This window comes from Oncorhynchus kisutch, linkage group LG22 (assembly GCF_002021735.2).
Source record: "Oncorhynchus kisutch isolate 150728-3 linkage group LG22, Okis_V2, whole genome shotgun sequence".
NCBI lineage: Eukaryota > Metazoa > Chordata > Actinopteri > Salmoniformes > Salmonidae > Oncorhynchus > Oncorhynchus kisutch.
In genome coordinates this window covers 33,172,589-33,192,194 of record NC_034195.2, presented here as the reverse complement: position 1 = coordinate 33,192,194, position 19,606 = coordinate 33,172,589, and the positions used below count along the sequence as shown (strand labels likewise).

The window sequence follows — 19,606 nt, the reverse complement described above, 5'->3', positions numbered from 1 at the left end:
GTTTATGCCCTCAGCCATTCCTGTGCCACTGCTGACAATTGAGAAGAAAAGACAAAAGGATTGCACAAAAGTTTCCATTCTCTCCCAACAAACCCTAACAAGTCACCTGCATACATAGTTCAACACGGCTCTGAGTTTGAGCAGCAAAGCCTTGTTGAACTATGTACGGTAGGTGTGTGAGTGTCTATTGTATGATAGAGATGCACATCTATAAATACAAATAAAGATATATAAATATATATTTATTTTAATCATCTAACCTAAATCCTAACCCATCTAACCCTAATCCAAGTCAGGATTGAATGTCATGTTTAGTGTTAAATGTTTAAGTTTACCTAGTCTTACCTAATCACATAACGCACAATATGGACAGCAGAGAGAGAGAAAGAGAGAGAGAAGATTGGATGGACGGAAGGATGGAAGCACTCTGAGGAGAAGTGTAACCATTCCTGTTAGGAAAAGTGAGGGGGTTATGGGAGCTGAGCAACTAAGTTTCAGAAAAGCATGTCACAGAGACACACACTCATGCACGCGCCCTGCAGGCTGAAAGGCAGTGAGAATGAGGGATGAGAGGTAGCACAATGAAAAGGAATCTAGTGGAGAGGTCGTCATAGCAACATTGGGAGAGAAAACATTTGAGAGAGAAAACAAGCACTGCTTCCCGTTCTCTCATATTTTTCTCCTGCGTCTTTCCTTTCTTCATGTCTCTCCTCTCTTCACATCTGCTCTCCTTCATATTTTTTATTCTCGTATCCTTCCCTCTAGTGGTTAGAGCGTTGGGCCAGTAACCGAATGGTTGCTGGATCGAATCCCCAAACTGACAAGGTGTCACGACTTCCGCTGAAGTTGGTCCCTCTCCTTGTTCGGTGTTCGGCGGTCGACTTCGCCGACCTTCTATCCATCGCTGATCCACTTTTCATTTTCCATTGGTTTTGTCTTGTCTTCCATTCACACCTGGTTCCAATCCCATCAATTATATGTTGTGTATTTAACCCTCTGTTCCCCCTCATGTCCTTGTTGGTGATCGTTTATTGTAAGTGTATGTGTACGTGTACGTCTGTACTGGTGTGTGGCAGGTTGTTACCCATTGATTTTTATTATGTTTTCCGGTGGGTTTTTGGTAAATAAACTGCGCCGTTGGAAACACAGTTATTTCTCTCCTGCGTCTGACTTCTCTGCCGCCATTTCACAACCTTACACAAGGTAAAAACATGTTGTGCCCCTGAGCAAGGCAGTTAACCCACTGTTCCCCGGGTGTCGAAGATGTGGATGTTGATTAAGGCAGCCCCCCGCACCTCTCTGATTCAGAGGGGTTGGGTTAAATGTGGAAGACACATTTCAGTTGAAGGCATTCAGTTGTACAACTGACTAGGTATCCCCCTTTCCCTTTCCCCTCTCTGTGTATGTGTGTGGTCTACTCACACTGAATCATGGTTGTGAATCATATGCACTGTTATGATAACCTTCAGTTAGGGCTGAGGTGAAGCATGTTGCAGTGTCACATCCATCTGACTTTCTAGGGTTTAATTTCAGTGTAAGCAAACTGTATGTCAGCATCAGCCAAAAGACAATGCATCTCATATTAATGAATGATATGATACAATGACATGATTGATACCATGATCTGATAATGTAGAATCATGATGGGTCTTTCTCACTCTGTTCTTTATATCCCTGTTTCTCTCTATCTCTGTCTCTCTTTCCATGTCTCTCTCACTTTCTATCTGTGTGTCTCTCAATCTTTCTATTCATGCGTGTCTGTCTCTCTGTGTGTGTCTGCCTCTCTTTCTCTCTGTTTCTCTGTCTCTCTAGCTCTCTCTCTCTCTATGTATATCTCTGTCTCTCTCTCTCTCTCTCTCTCTGTGTTTCTCTGTCTCTCTAGCTCTCTCTCTCTCTCTATGTATATCTCTGTCTCTCTCTCTCTCTGTGTTTCTCTGTCTCTCTAGCTCTCTCTCTCTCTCTATGTATATCTCTGTCTCTCTCTCTCTCGCTTTCTCTGCCTCTGTCTCTCTTTCTGTGTGTCTGTCTCTCTGTGTGTGTGTCTGCCTCTCTCTCTCTCTCTCTCTGTGTTTCTCTGTCTCTAGCTCTCTCTCTGTGTTTATCTATGTATGTATATCTCTGTCTCTCTCTCTCTCTCTCTATGTATATCTCTGTCTGTCTCTCTCTCTCTCTATGTATATCTCTGTCTCTCTCTCTCTCTCTATGTATATCTCTGTCTCTCTCTCTCTCTCTCTGTTTCTCTGTCTCTCTAGCTCTCAATTCAATTCAATTCAAGGGCTTTATTGGCATGGGAAACATGTGTTAACATTGCCAAAGCAAGTGAGGTAGACAACATACAAAGTGAATATATAAAGTGAAAAACAACAAAAATTAACAGTAAACATTACACATACAGAAGTTTCAAAACAGTAAAGACATTACAAATGTCATATTATATATATATACAGTGTTCTAACAATGTACAAATGGCTAAAGGACACAAGATAAAATAAATAAGCATAAATATGGGTTGTATTTACAATGGTGTTTGTTCTTCACTGGTTGCCCTTTTCTCGTGGCAACAGGTCACAAATCTTGCTGCTGTGATGGCACACTGTGGAATTTCACCCAGTAGATATGGGAGTTTTTCAAAATTGGATTTGTTTTTGAATTCTCTCTCTCTATGTATATCTCTGTGTCTCTCTCTCTCTGTTTCTCTGTCTCTCTAGCTCTCTCTCTCTCTCTATGTATATCTCTGTGTCTCTCTCTCTCTCTGTGTTTCTCTGTCTCTCTAGCTCTCTCTCGGTGTCTCACTCCCTCTGTGTTTCTCTGCCTCTGTCTCTCTCTTTCTGTGTGTCTGTCTCTCTGTGTGTCTCTCTGTGTCTCTCTGTGTGTGTGTGTGTGCCTCTCTCATTTGAATTCTGTACACAACAGGTGTTCGCTGGACCGGGGAAGGCTCAAGGACTTATGAAACGCTCCCCACAGCACAGCTAAATGGTGCGGTGTGTGTGTGTTGTAACGCTGCAGAGAGAGTGAGAATCTGCTGCCATGGCGACAGGCCCAGCAGTATCTTATAGCAACAGGTTGCTAGGCAGCCTGCATTGGTAGATGAGTTGGAAGCTTTTGTGTGGGCATTTGCATGTGTGCGTTTTGTAACGGATTGTTGAGTTCAGAGGAGTAAATCAAACGCATCAAGTTACATTGAGTTCTCTTTGGCCTTGTAGATTATGGCTGTTGATGCTATTTGACACAGCATTAAATCCAGTAAGGTTTTAATGTCCATAACATTGCAATGGTAGATTTTTCTCTTTAACCTTTTAATCTGAAACCTTAAACTTTAAACCCTCAGACTGTTGACAGCAAGCCCACCTCAGAAACGTTACAATCGGGTTACTTATATTTGCTTGTTGTTTTCTAGAATTAGAATTACATTATTCCATTTACTCTATATATTTTTCAGTGACAGCTAACAATGACCATGTTGCTATAGGAACAAAGTGACTTCATCAGCCAGCAGCAACAGGTAATTGAACAGGTGTTGCTGTAGCTACAGAGTAGGAGAGTTCAGGCTAGTGTGAGAGGGGTGTTACTGTGCAGCAACATGGAGATGAGGTACCCAGGCTTCAAGCCTCGCCTGCAGCATCGTCTGGTCCTGCAGGGCCCCCCGAGAGGTACCGCCCACAAAGCCCAGGTCACCAACTCATTGGCCACTCCCAGGGAAACATTCTACTTGCCCCTCCCACCAACCCAACCTCGACTGGAGTTCTTGCACTGGGTGCAAGTGGAGAACAGCGAAGAGCAGGAGAAAAGGTGGAGGGATAGGGCTGAGAGGGAGCAGCGTAAGCCCCAGAGGGAGGCCAGCCTACCTCCTCCTTCCAGAATGGGCCCCCATACCTTGGCACGTTTCTTCTTCCAGTGGAGGGGGAGACCCAGGCAAGTTCAGCCCCATCCAGAAACAGCCCCTACCCATAGGCACTTCTTGTAGTATTCAGGGGTAGGGGTCGTTTTTGGATAGTTCCGTCAAGTTTATTTGCCAGTTGTTATAAATACATTGGAAATCTCAATGACGAGCTTTCACATAAAAAGAGTGCAGGACAAATATAGGTGTACATCCACAGGAACTGGAGCGGGGCCAGGGGGAGCCAAGCAGACTCACCCCAGGATGTGGACCCTGAGTGGGTGGAGAGAGAGAGGCTGCTCTGGCTCAGTCACCTGAGGGCTCCACCACTGGACAGCAAGGGCAACATACTGCCCCCTAGTGGCTTTAAACGGTAATCTTTGTAGAGATGTACAGTATATGCTGTTGTATATGTGTGGTTCAGACATGCTCAGTCTTAAAACAGTGAATAATTGTAGAATAGTCACAAATTCCTTTCTATATATGTGACTGAGCGGATCGATTCAGTCTTATTTAGCAAAATTAGAAATTGTGTTTTTTACAATGGATAAAAGAAGAGACTCAGAGCTAGAAAATGGTACATCGTACGCTATGGTTGAGGAACAATGGAAAAGTAATTCTGCTTTGAAAGTTGTAAACTTGTATCCTCACTTTTGAGAAAATGTCCATTGAATGTTTTGGTACCTACTGGAGAGCTCTTCTTTGTCTACACCCATTCAGCAACGTTCACAACCTCTTAAGCTTTAGCCCCATCCATCTCTTTAAGGGTTTATCCGAGCGTTCTGTCCTAACAACAGCAGTCAAGCACCCAAGCTAACTACATAATGTTGGCTAGCTTGCTAGCTACTTCCAGACATAAATGAGAGAACAGCTCACTGACCATTTTACTCACCCTATTGAAATGGATACTTGCATAGTGGAGTATTTTGTTAAAACATGTAGCTAGCTAGCTAAACAATGAACCATAATCCCAACTCATGAAGTTACAACCCTGCATGAATCTGCAGGTAGCTAACAAACCAGGTTCAACGTTAGCTAGCTAACATTAGGCTATAACTAGCAAAGCAAATGGCTCTGATATACAAATAATATTACTACACAGATCACACACATAACATTAGCTAGCTAGCTAGCTAATAATACACTTTAACTTGAAATGAAAACAACTTTCTGTCAAAATTAGAAATGTGTAATAACTGAAAATGTAACTAGCTAGTCTATCTTACCCGTATAGATGGAAAGGATGCTTCTCCCTGTCACGGATGCCACTTACTTGCTCTTACTTACTTGCTCTTACTTATGCAGCTCTACTACACTATATATATATATAATATAATATATAATATATATATATAATATATATGTATAACATATAATATAATATGTTTATATATATATATATATATATATATATATATAACACCTGCGTTAGACAGGATTACCTACACATACTGACCAGCTCAAATAGACAGAAGCTGCTACATGGCAGACCAATCCAAACTCATCTCTCGGCATGTCCATTATCTCAGCCAATAATGGCTAGCGGGAAGGTTGCTCCCCCTTTTTCTGTGGCTAAACCAACTAGGCTCGTAATTGGACAAATGTATTTGTATTTCAAATCAAATTGTATTAGTCACATGGGCCGAATACAGTGAAATGCTTACTTACGAGCCCCTAATTAACAATGCAGTTTAAAAAAATACAGATTAGAATAGGAAATAAAAGTAACAAGTAATTAAAGAACAGTAGTAAAATAACAATAGCCCATTTACAAATGGCATACAATTTGTTATTAAGGCACATGAAAGTTCACATGTTCAAGAAGGCATTTCTGCCCCCAAAAAAACATTTTGATAAAAATGTAAAAGTTTATGTTCTCCTGTGAAGTAGTGACGCGCGACATACGCCTAGTTTCCTGGAACAAGTCACATATGCGTTCGTGTGTGTGTTTGTGTGTTGAAGGCGTGGACGATATGGGCCGCAGACAGAGGACCCTCAGACAGGAATGACACACACCTCCACCACCCAAAGCCTGCCCCTGCCGCCTCTCCTCATGCTCCGCAGACACACCCTCTGCTACCGGTTACCTCGGAAACGACCCCCGGAGCACCTGAGTTGCCCCATGAAGGGCAGAGCAAAGACTTCCTGAACACTCACCCTGACAGTAAAGACTACTGACTATCTACATCATTGTCTGTGTTGCAACCTTCTTTTTGTTTAATAGATGGCAGTCCAGTGAACCTTTTCACTGGACTGCCATCCAGTGAGGGGTTGTTCAATGGAAGTTTCAATGGAAATTCAATGGAAGTTACAAAATAAATGTTTGGGCTGTGGGCCTAAATCCTTCATGTGGATGTAATCTGCCTCTCTGTGTGGCTATCATGACTACAGGGTTTACTGTAAACACATATGTCATTATGCCTTTTTCTTTGTGTGTTATGTGTTGAAAATGAACACATACTGGCAGAGTGAAATGGGTCATCAGGGTCACAAACAGACAGTCAAATCTGTCTTCATTTTGGAATGTGGAAGGTCATCATTTTCAAAGTCACCATAGTCATCACTTTGGGATGTGGAAGGTATGTGGGTCCTTAGCATACTGGACAGACCATACCTCTGCTCAGACCCGCCCTTACCCATGTTTTTTTCATACTTTCAAAAGAAGAGGTTATTTAGTTCAGTCACCACAACACCAGTCCAGTTATGGCAGAGAAATCTGAACAGACTGATGCTCCTTCTCCATATAAAGACCTAACCTTACCGGTCATGTTTCCCGAACTGCATACAGAAGATGAGGGTGGTGCTAATACCTTCTCATCGTCGACATGCAACCCCAACCTGTGGAATATGTTGCATGCAGCCGAGACCAGATGGAGCGAGCAGTCTCAACCGTCCAACGGAAACGGGGCCGAGGTGTCCGTTGGGGCGGGAGAGACAGTGATCGAAGCGCTAAATATGGAGAGGGTGAGGATAAATCAATGACCTAGACTCGTGTCTTATCCTACTTTTACTGTGGGGGTTTGGGTTTTAACTTCAGTAGGCTACTACATGTGCTAGAAGGCTCATTCAACAGTTTGAGTTGCTCAATCAATGCAACTTTAGTTGGATAGTGTCCTACCATCTTGGCTGTGACAGCGAATCAATGTGTGATACGTCAAGGTTTGAAAGATGAAGGCAGTATCTGCTCAGATCTCAATTGCGACGATTAAAAGCATTATCAAATGCAAATTCGTCTGCGCCATGACATGCGCCAGCGTTAGACACCACCACGGCATATAATGTTGATCAAAATAAATGTCGCGACCGCATGTTTCTGCAATGACGCGCGCAGATCCGAACAGAGCGTCTGTAAATCTTGATGGTACTGTGACTGAAGTACATATAATGATAAATGTAAATGAGAAACGCGTTTAATATGTAGGGGGTTAGTTAGGCTATTGCTGGGACTAGAATACAAGGCTGTATACCAGGAGTTTCTAAAGTTATGACCCAAAAGGAACCAATCCACCTTGTGAAATATAGCTTGCAACCTGGTCTCAGCGAATTTAATAATTTTTCTGTACAAAAATCCGAGATACTCCAGTATGATATTATACGTTTCGTATTGGTATGTATTATTTTGTGGATTGTCATCACCATCATTTCGTATGATGTGTTACGAATTACAATTTGTATTATAAATGTATACATATGTTACAAATTAGCAAAACATACAATATGTTACACATTTTCTAAACTATATATGATGAATTCTAGCTATGCCATTAATGTTAGCTAGCTCTATAATGGAAGCTGGGCTAGGGGTTAGGGTTAAGGTTAGGGCTAAATTTAGGAGTTAGATTAAAGGGTTAGGGAAGGGTTAGCTAACATGGTAAGTAGTTGCAAAGTAACTGAAAAGTAGCAAGTAGTTGAAAAGTTGCTAATTAGCTGAAGTTGTCTGTGATGAGATTCAAACTCACAACCTTTGGGTTGCTAGACATTTGTCATAAGCCCATCCATCTAACCAAACCAGACCTAATTTAGTTTTTGCCTTAAGTAACCATCTGTCTTTTGTAACCTTACCGAACATAACATATCATATTAAATGGAGAATCTTGGCTTTATGTACAGAATAATATGAAATGCTCAGAGACCAGGTTGATATCAAGAATATTATGAATGGGGTGGCCAAGGTGGGGCACAGAACCAGTTTAGGGGGCCCATAGCATTTGGAACCTTAATCGATGCAAGGTGGATTTGTTCAATATGTACTGAACAAAAATATAAATACAACATGCAAATAATTTCAAAGATTTTACTGAGTTACAGTTCATATAAGGAAATCAGTCAATAGAAATAAATAAATTAGGCCCTAAATCTATGGATATCACATGACTGGGAATACAGATATGCATCGGTTGGTCACAGATACCTTTTTTTTTAAAGGTAGGGGCGTGGATCAGAAAACCAGTCAATATCTGGTTTGATCACCATTTGCCTCATGCAGCGCGACACATCTCCTTTGGATGGAGTTGGTCAGGCTGTAATTTGTGGCCTGTGGAATATTGTCGAGCTCCTCTTCAATGGCTGTGTGAAGTTTCTGGATATTGGTGGGAACTGGAACACGCTGTCAAACACGTTGATCCAGAGCATCCCTAACATGCTCAATGGGTGACATAACTAGTGAGTTTGCAGGCCATGGAAGAACTGGGACATTTTCAGCTTCCAGAAATTGTGTACAGATCCTTGCGACATGGGGCTGTGCATTACCATGCTGAAACATGAGGTGATGGCAGCAGATGAATGGCACGACAACTGGTCTCAGGATCTCGTCACAGTGTCTCTGTGCTTTCAAATGGCCATCAATAAAACACAATTGAGTTTGTTGTCAATAACTTATGCCTTCCCATACCATAAGCCCACCGCAACCATGGGGCACTCTGTTCACAACGTTGACATCAGCAAACCGCTCGCCCACAAGACTGCATACACGTGGTCTGCAGTTGCGAGGCCGGTTGGACGTGCTGCAAAATTCTCAGAAAAAATGTTGGAGGTGGCTTATCGTAGAGAAATTAACATTAAATTATCCGGCAACTGCTCAGGTGGACTTTCCTGCAGTCAGCAAACTATCCCTCAAAACTTGAAACATCTGTGGCATTGTGTTCTGTGACAAAACTGCACATTTTAGGGTGCTCTTTTATTGTCCCCAGCACATGAGGCACCCTTGTTATGATCATGCTGTTTAACCCGCTATGGTCGATGTCCGCTCCCCTGGGGAAATCTATTTTGCATAATAATAAAATCTGCATAAAAATCTGTTAATTTTAGCTAGAGATATGTATTTTTTGCGTTGGATACATCTTAATCCACTGCATCCGCCTGTGTTGCACGTATGCATCTGTGGTGAAAGGTAACACAACTAGAGTGGTGTTTGTCAGACCATGAGACATTCCGAAAATCGGCTTCTCTCAAAATGGTCTGTAGCGTCAGAACAGTTTGAGCTACACACTAATATGACCCCTCTATGGAAAGGATAGACACTCACGAACACGTACATGTCGGTTTCGCTCACATTACTTGTCTGAAGGTCCCACTGTACAAATGGAAAAAATCTATGGAAGTATATACTGTATTCTGACCCCTTCACTTTTTCCACATTTTGTTACATTACAGCCTTATCCTAAAATGGATTCAATTGTTTTTCCCCTCGTCAGTCTACACACAATACCCCATAATGACTTAAGCAAACAGAGGTTTTTAGATTTTTTTTTACAAATCTATTAAATAGAAAAACATTTAATATTATATTTACACAAGTATTCAGAGTACTCAGTACTTTGTTGAAGCACCTTTGGCAGCGATTACAGCCTCAAGTCTTCTTGGGTATGATGCTACAAGCCTGGCACACCGGTATTTGGGGAGTTCCTCCCATTCTTCTCTGTAGATCCTCACAAGCTCTGTCAAGTTGAATGGGGAGCATTCTTGGGGACCTTCAATGCTGCAGAAATGTTTTGGTACCCTTCCCCAGATCTGTGCCTTACTAACACTATCCTGTCTCGGAGTTCTACGGAGACTTCCTTTGACCTCATGGCTTGGTTTTTGCTCTGACATACACTGTCAACTGTGGGACCTTACATAGAAAGGTGTGTACCTTTCCAAATCATGTCCAATCAATTGAATGGACTCCAATCAAATTGTAGAAACATCTCAAGAATGATCAATGGAAACAGGATGCACCTGAGCTCAATTTAGAGTCTCATAGCAAAGAGTGAATAGTTATGTAAATAAAGTATTTCTGTTTTTAATTTTTAATACATTTTTAATACATGTTTTCACTTTGTCACTATGGGGAATTGTGTGGAGATTGCTTAGAATTGTTATTTATTTAATACTTTTTTTAATGAGGCTGTACCGTAACAAAATGTGGGAAAAGTCAAGGGGTCTGAATACTTTCCGAAGGCACTGTATATAGAGACAGTTTAGTGCCAAAAATAAGGGGTTAAATACACGTACAAAAAAAATAACAAATGTTTCCTGAGCTTTCTTATATCGCTCAGATATAGGACAGACACTTTAGGACAAACTTCCTTGACATTTTGTGGGTGGACTATCTTTTCCATGTAGTGAATCTGTTATTCAATGTGTTTAAATGGTCTAGTAGCACTAGGTGTACTAGGTTAGTAAGGCCAAAAATTCCTTTTCATCAATACATTTTTTATATATAGTTTTTATACTTCAAGGCGTCTTCAAATTCCAAATCAAATAGCAAAATTATCATTGGTATGACCTTCTTAAAACAATTCCATATAGTTTAGTAGAACCCCCAGGCTTAGACAGGGCTTAGACTCTTATGGGTAATCAGTTTCTTGATATGCTCCACCTGTCAGGTGGATGGATTACGCTCACTAACAGGGATGTAAACAAATTTGTGCACAAAATTTGAGAGAAATAAGCTTTTTGTGTGTTTGGAACATTTCTGGGATCTTTTAGTTCAGCTCATGAACCATGGGACCTACACTGCATGTTGTGTTTATATTTTTGTTCAGTGTAGCAAATATTTGATTTAATTTATTTTATTTGACCTTTATTTAACTAGGCAACCTTTAACTAGGCAAGTCAATCTATGGGGGACATACATTTTTAAGCCTATATTCATTATAAGCCTTCAATGAGAGGCAAGGTGATGTTGCACAGAGAATATTCATAAGCTGGCATAGAAAGGTTGTTTAAAGGTTGTGAACATGTACTAGGTTAGTTTGGTGACATTCAGAGGGTGCGAGAGTGACCAACTTCATGAGGTAAACACACCACACCCACACTTCATTAGGTAAGCTATACTGAGAGTCTGGGCCTTCAGAAAAACAGGTTCACTCTGAAAACTTTGAAGGTCAGAGTGTGCAGCTATTGTCACCTACACCTTATTTATATAGGCTTTATTTGTGTGCGTGTTCAGGTCAGTTACAGTTTCTCCATCTACTAAGCTCTACCAAAATAAAGTGTGCTGCTGTTCTCCACACTGACATGATTTTCTCTACCTGTCCTGAGCACTCTCTCTACTGGTTCAGTCCCACACTGGTAGCAGCCGTGCATCTGCATTAGTGGAGGCTGTTGAGGGGAGGACGGCTCATAATAATGGCTGGAACAGAGCAAATGGAATGGCATCAAACCATAGCTGTGTTTGAATACTCATACTAACCATACTATTTGTGACGTAAATGGAGTAAATAGTATGCTTATTGGTCAATGTATGGGTATAGTTAGTATGGCAAGTTCCCAGATGTCGTACTGCATTAGCCAAAATACGAAGTATACGAGCAGTGGATACTATTTCCATACTTTTAGGGCCCATAATGCAATTCTTCAGAAAGTGGGCGTGGCTTCATATCATTTTCAGATTTGAAGAAAATGGCAGAATATATGCAGCCTAAGTCCAATGAGAGCGGATACAAATTAATTGCTTTAACTAATTATGACAAATGTTAAGAAAATGTTGTGCAATGTAATAAAGTAATGACTTTTCAAGTAAGTTACCTTACACGTTATGTTGGCTGACAATTTGTTAGCTATGCTATCCTTACGAACTACATAGCATATCATTACAGCAGTATGTACCCGTATGTTAGCTATCTACCTAACGTTAGTTGGCTACTAATACAACAAACTTGACACTATATTAAATACAGTAGCAAGAAAAAGTAAGTGAACCCTTTGGAATTACTTGGATTTCTGCATAAATTGGTCATCAAATTTGTTCTGATCTTCATCATATCACAACAATAGACAAACATAGTGTGCTTAAACTAACGACACAAATTATTGTATTTTTCTTGTCTATATTGAATACATAATTTAAACATTCACCGTGTAGGTGGGAAAAAGTATGTGAACCCCTAGGCTAAGGACTTCTCCAAAAGCTAATTGGAGTCAAGAGTCAGCTAACCTGGAGTCCAATCAATGAGACAAGATTGGAGATGTTGGTTAGAGCTGCCGTGCCCTATAAAAAACTCACTAAATGTGAGTTTACTATTCACAAGAAGCATTGCCTGATGTGAACCATGCCTCAAACAAAAGAGATCTCAGAAGACCTAAGATTAATAATTGAAGACTTGTATAAAGCTGGAAAGGGTTACAAAAGTATCTATAAAAGCCTTGCTGTTCATCACAAATTGTCTATAAATGGAGAAAGTTCAGCACTGTTGCTACTCTCCCCAGGAGTGGCCGTTCTGCAAAGGTGACTGCAAGAGCACAGCGCAGAATGTTCAATGAGGTTAAGAAAAATCCTAGTGTCAGCTAAAGACTTACAGAAATCTCTGGAACATGCTAACATCTCTGTTGATGAGTCTACGATACGTAAAACACTAAACAAGAATGGTGTTCATGGGAGGACACCACGGAAGAAGCCACTGCTGTCCATAAAAAACATTGCTGCACATCTGAAGTTTGCAAAAGTTCATCTGGATGTTCCACAGTGCTACTGGCAAAATATTCGGTGGACAGATGAAACTACAGTTGAATAGTTTGGAAGGAACACACAACACTATGTGTGGAGAAAAAAAGGCACATCACACCAACATCAAAACCTCATGCCAACGGTAAAGTATGTTGGAGGGAGCATCATGTTTTGGGGCTGCTTTGCTGCCTCAGGGCCTGGACAGCTTGCTATCATCGATGGAAAAATGAATTCCCAAGTTTATCAAAACTTTTTGCAGGAGAATGTTAGGCTGTCTGCCAATTGAAACTCAACAGAAGTTGGGTGATGCAACAGGACAACGACCCAAAACACAGAAGTAAATCAACAAGAGAATGGCTTCAACAGAAGAAAATACGCCTTCTGGAGTGGTCCAATCAGAGTCCTGACCTCAACCTGATTGAGATGCTGTGGCATGACCTCAACAGAGCAGTTCACACCAGACATCCCAATAATATTTCTGAACTGAAACAGTTTTGTAAAGAGGAATGGTCCAAAATTCCTCCTGACTGTTGTGCAGGTCTGCAACTACAGAAAAAGTTAATTTGAAGTTATTGCTTCCGAAGGTGGGTCACCAGTTATTAAATCCAAGGGTTCACATATTTTTTCCCACCCTGCACTGTGAATGTTTACATGGTGTGTTCAATAAAGACATGAAGATGTCTAATTGTTTGTGTGTTATTTGTTTAAACAGACTGTGTTTGTCTATTGTTGTGACCAAGATGAAGATCAGATCACATTTTATGAACAATCTATGCAGAAATCCAGGTATTTCCAAAGGGTTCACATACTTTTTCTTGCCACTCTATATGCTATCTAGCTAACTATCCAATGTGTATTGACCTGATTAACCCCGTAATTCTTAGTTTATCTAAGTGGTATAGTCGTTGTGTGTTCTCAATGGACATTCTGTTGCTTTCGTAAATTTGCTATGGCTATCTACTCCGATTTCAGAGCACTCTCGTCTGAGTGTACTAGAGCGCAGAATAACTGATGAATTTATGAACACTCAACACCTGTTGAATATGGCCGGTGTCAGTAATCATCAGCATAATAAAGTAATTAAATTGTTGCCAGCAGCACAGTTACAGTCACCAACGCTCTGGATAACATGAAAACTACCTAACCATCTCTGCTAGGGCGAGTAAAATGGTAAGAGGGAGGTGTTCTCTTATTTGTGTCTGGAAGTAGCTAGGCAACATTAGCCTGTTAGCTTGGGTGCTTGACTGCCGTTGTGAGGTCCAGTGTGTGCTCTGAACGCTCCGAGAGCGAAACGCTCTGAATTTACAAACGGACAATCTGACAATGCTCTGAATTTACGAATGCCTAGAGGGCCTTCTGGTACTCCAGATTAAGAACACACCCAAAGTCATAAAATGTCTAGCTAGTAATTTGTTATGCTAAAAAGCTAGCTAGAGGTTTCATAGCAACAGCATCAACTACTGGTAAACAGGCGAAGCTCTAGTACGCTCAACTGAAAGGATACAGTTTGTTTACAGTATACTAAAATGTATTATTATATAGTATGTAGTATATTCTCATTAAGTATGTAGTATACAGAATGTTAGTATTGGTATTCGAACACAGCTCTACTGTTTGATGTATTTGATACCATTCCATCTATTCTGCTCCAGCCTTTACCACGAGCCCGGCCTCCCCAATTAAGGTACCACCAACCTCCTGTGATTTGCATACCCTTATTCTGTTCATCATTGCCCTGCCAGTAGCCAGTGTTGTATATATACCAGGTTGTACCTTTCGTACCGCATGGCTAACTTTAGTTGTATGCACAAAACATCATGGGAGTTTTGTGTTTAAATGATCAGGTTCATATAAATGGTTGAACTGAATTCCTCTTTCCCGTCTCATCATTACTGAATTGTTATAAAGACGTGGCTATGAAACCCACAAGACATAACAAAATATTGGCAACAAATAAGTCTGAACCGACAGTGGTTATTCTGTCCAGAAGAAGTCGGTTTTAACATGTTTAAAACAAAAAAAATTATGCGGTACAGTCTAGACTAGTGGTAGCACCGTGTATCGCTAGCAGATGCAAGCTAGCTAAGAGAGAGAGTTAGCATCGTCAGGTACGGCAGAAAATCATTTGAGACGAGCGTTGGAGCGAGAAAACAACGTGCTTAAAAAGGGATGAATATACAGTGGGTAAAGGAAAGGACATTTATTCAACTTTGAAGATGAACTTTGGAATTAAAAACTGGTAAACAAGCAAACTTGAGGAGGAAATGTCAGTGAGTGAAGTGAATGCATATCACGTGACTGAGGAAAACAGAACGTTGCCGTGGTTGAGGACAATATTAAAGTGAGTGACAATCAGGAAGGATTATTGAGAAACAAAAAATGTCTGGAATTGTTGGAAACATTGTACAGTTGGATGAAAGCATTGAACACCGGAACTTATATCAAGAACGGTTGGAATATTTTGTTCTTGCAAATTACATTGATGAGGACAAAATTGTGCCAAATGTGTTTTGTGTAATTTATTTATTTATTTATTTTACCTTTATTTAACCAGGTAGGCAAGTTGAGAACAAGTTCTCATTTACAATTGCGACCTGGCCAAGATAAAGCAAAGCAGTTCGACAGATAAAACGGGGTCGAAGGCATTTAATTTATTAGTAGCCTGCTACAGACAGGCCAGGTAATAAGACATATGGGGACATCGTAGAAATACTGAAAGGACACTTTTCACCAAAACCACTAGTTATTGCTGAAAGGTTAACGTTCCACAGAATAAATCAGGAAGAGGGAAAATCAGTGACAATGTTTGCTGACAGAGCACTGTGAGTTTAATGATGTCCTAAATGACACCATTAGAGACAGACTAGTATGTAGGCTACGCAGTGAAGTTACACAAAAGGGACTATTGACTGAAAGTAATCTGACCTTGGCAAAGGTCATTGAATTCAGTGTGTGCAAAGGGTATTGAATTCAGTACCTTCAGAAAGTATTCATACCCCTTGACTTATTCCACATGTTTTTGAGTTACAGCTTGATTTCAAAATATGTAAAAGATAATACAAAAATTATCCAGCTATACACATTACCCCATAATGACAGTCCATGTTTTAAACATTTTAGAAAATGTATTGAAAATGAAATACAGAAATACTTACTTACTTAAATTTACATAAGTGTTGACACCGCTAATTCAATACTTTGTAGAAGCACCTTTGGTGGTTATTACAGATTTTAGTTGTTTTGGGGATTTTCTCCCATTCTTCCTAGATTTTCTCAAACTGTTAAATTAGATGGGAAGTGGCGGTGAACAGCAATCTTCAAGGCTTTCCACAGATTTTCAATGGGATTCAAGTCTGGGCTTTGGCTGGGCTACTCAAGGACTTTAATATTCTTGTTCTGAAGCCATTCCAGCATTGCTTTGGCTGTATGCTTAGGATCGTTTTCCTGTTGGAACATAAATCTTCACCCCCAGTCTAAGGTCGTTTGCACTAAAAAGCAGGTTCTCATAAAGGATTTGCATGTATTTGGTTCCATTCATTGTTCCTCCACTGAAAAGCATCCCCATAGCATGATGCTCCACCGCCCTGTTTCACGTTAGGGATGGTGTTAGATGGGTGATTAGCTCTGCCTGGTTTTCTCAGGCCAAAGAGTTAAATTTTGTCTCATCTCATCACAGAATATTTTGTCTTATGTTCTCGGAGTCGTTCACATGCCTTTTTTCATTTTGTTATTGACCAAATACTTATTTTCCACCATAATTTGCAAATAAATTCATAAAAAATCCTACAATGTGATTTTCTGGATTTTTTTTCTCATTTTGTCTGTCATAGTTGAAGTGTACCTATGATGAAAATTACAGGCCTCTCTCATCTTTTTAAGTGGGAACTTAACTTAAGAACTTGCACAATTGGTGGCTGACAATACTTTTTTGCCCCACTGTATATGCCTTATCACAATTATTTTACAGCCAGTTACTGGGACGTCATGGTATAGTTTCTGCTTTGACATGCACTGTCAACTGTGGGACCTTATATGAACAGGTGTGTTTTTTCTAAATCATGTCCAAACAATTGATTTGGCCATAGGTGAACGCCAATCAAGTTGTAGTGACATCTCAAGGATGATCAAAGGAAATTGGATGCACCTGAGCTCAATTTGGAGTGTCATCGAAAAGGGGTGGGTATACTTATGTAAATTAGATATTTCTGCATTTCATACTTTTTTTTACATCAAAACTGTCTAAAACATCCCCAAAACATTCCTTACCCCAGGATACTGTCGTGGAAATTTCCTCTATTTACCAAATCATAGGAGCAAACCACACACACAAGTCAGACAGCATAGACATAATTCATCGTTCAGCTTTGTCTCCTTTCTCAAACCCCAGAACCATAAACCAATCCTCCATATCAACAGGCATATATCAAATTGTCATTTAGATACAACCAACCCTAAATACAACCAATCCTGGACAAACTCACAGAGAGGAGAATGAGGCTATAGGTTAAGATAGAAACAACATTAGAGGGAGCATAGAATGATTCCAGACACTGCCACCCTCCTTTCCCCACTGGGAAAGGTAGGGAGTAAAAGATATGTTTACACATGATGACACTTTGACCTCTCCCCTCTCTGCGGCCCATGCAACTTAGTTTTGACATAGAACAGATAACTGCAACCTCGCCACAGTATTATACAAAAATACCATTCTGATGAGAAGTAACTTACACACATTTGATGAATATAAAACATCTTACAAATGTTACCAACAAATTCTGAATCTTCCACGACAATACTTCAACTGGTGACTATCCAGGAGAATAAAAAAAAGGATCACTGTTTCTGCATAAATCTGGTAGATTCTTTGACGGGACAAGTAAAGAATCGCCTTGCTCAGAGCTTTGTCGAAAAGCAGGTTTGGATTTTGTCATTATGGGGTGTTGTGTAGATGGGTGAGAATTATTATTATTTGTAATCTATTTTGAATTCAAGCTGTATGACTACTTTCTGAAGGCATTATAGCTGAAAAAGAGGCTCAGCAGTTGAGTTCATCAGGGCGAGTGTACGGAGTTGCAACTGAAAATCAGCGACTGGGGAATAGGGACACACTTCCGCTGAGGGAAGTTTCAGGTTTCAAGTTCTATTAGTCGTATGTACAGGGTACACATATTATACACCGACCAACAAGCTCATCACCAAGCTCAGGGCCCTGGGTCTGAAACCCTCCCTGTACAACTGGGTCCTGGACTTCCTGATGGGCCAACCCCAAGTGGTGAATGTAGGCAACAACATCTCCGCCATGCTGATCCTCAACACGAGGGCCCCACAAGGGGGTGCATGCTCAGCCGCCTCCTGTACTCCCTGTTCACCCATGACTGCGTGTCCACGTACGTTTCCAATCTCAATCATCAAGTTTGCTGATGACACAGCAGTGGTAGGCCTGATTACCAACAATAATGAGACAGCCTACAGGGAGGAGGTGAGAGCCGTGGCAGAGTGGTGCCAGGAAAATAGCCTCTCCTTCAAATGTCAACACAATGAAGGAGCTGATCGTGGACTACAGGAGACATCAGAGAGAGCACACCCCCATCCACATTGAAGGGCTTCAAGTTCCTTGGTGTGCACATCACTGATGACCTGAAATGGTCCCTTCATTCAGACAGTGACGTGAAGAAGGTGCAACAGCCCCTCTTCAACCTCAGGAGGCTGAAGAAATTTGGCTTGGCCTTTAAGGCCCTCACAAACTTCTACAAATGCACCATTGAGAGCATCCTGTCTGTCTATATCACCACCTGGCACAGCAATTGGACCTTCTGCAACTGTAGGGCTCTCCAGAGAGTAGTGCCGTTAGCCCAACGCATCATCAGGGGCAGTCAGCACAACTCATCATCAGGAGCATACTGCCTGCCCTCACAGGAAGACCAGGAAGATCATCAATGACCTCAGCCACCCGAGCCATGGCCTGTTCACCCCGCTACCATCTAGAAGGAGGAGACAGTACAGGTGCATCAAAGCTGACCGAGAGACTAATAACAGCTTTTATCTCCAGGCTATCAGACTGTTAAAAAGGCCCCAATAGCCGCCTTCCACCCAGTACCCAGCCCTGCACATTAGAGCCGGCTTTACCCTATGTACAGAGTCATTGAACACTGGTCACTTTAATTATGTTTACATACTGCTTTACCCACTTTGTATGTACTGAGTATTCGGAAAGTATTCCGATTTTGTAACGTTACAGCCTTATTCTAAAATCTATTAAATAGTTTTTTTTCCCTCATCAATCTATGCACAATAACCCATAATGACAAAGCAAAAAAACGTTTTTTAGAAATGTTTGCAAATATACTAATAATAAAACTGAAATATCACATTTACATAAGTTTTCAGACACATTACTCAGTACTTTGTTGAAGCACCTTTGGCAGCAATTACAGCCTTGAGTCTTTTGGGGGGCAGGTTTAGGGTGATTAAATATGAAGAGCGGGTGGGTGGTGGGCGGGTTGAATAAAGAGAAAACAATACTTTAAAAAATCCATAAATGTAGCCTATCATTCTTGTGCGATTTATATCGATAGGCCACATAGAAGTTTTTTGTTTAATTATTTTAGGCTATCTGGCGTTAGTGTGTAAACCTAAGCTTTAGGGCCTAACTGTAAGCGTGCCAAATAGCTACACGCAAATCGCCAAATAATTTTTGGAATGGCCAGAAATCCATGGATATCTATCCATGGAGCCAAAAATGACAATGTCAGAGTTTAATTCAATAAGAGAAAAGCTACGAAATGGAGAGTTGAAAATAA

The 19,606-nt window shown here is 40.8% G+C and overlaps 2 protein-coding genes across 3 annotated transcripts in view; both read left to right on the top strand.

Moving 5' to 3' along the window:
• Window positions 1-3,580: 3,580 nt before the first annotated feature.
• On the top strand, window positions 3,581-6,132 carry LOC116356297 (testis-expressed protein 52). The gene is made up of 3 exons (XM_031801432.1): window positions 3,581-3,912; window positions 4,098-4,250; window positions 5,840-6,132. The coding sequence occupies exons 1-3, from the start codon at window positions 3,581-3,583 to the stop codon at window positions 6,024-6,026; spliced, it is 672 nt and encodes a 223-aa protein (XP_031657292.1). The 3' UTR covers window positions 6,027-6,132.
• A 417-nt stretch (window positions 6,133-6,549) lies between these two features.
• Window positions 6,550-19,606, top strand: part of LOC109867386 (putative adenosylhomocysteinase 3) — a 36,634-nt gene continuing 23,577 nt past the window's right edge. For both annotated transcript variants that reach the window (XR_004204793.1, XM_031801220.1), the window contains exon 1: window positions 6,550-6,841. Coding sequence is in view for 1 of the 2 variants with exons in the window: in XM_031801220.1 (XP_031657080.1) it covers window positions 6,581-6,841 (261 nt within the window). In the remaining variant the exon portion in view is untranslated. The remainder of the gene's footprint in view (window positions 6,842-19,606) is intronic.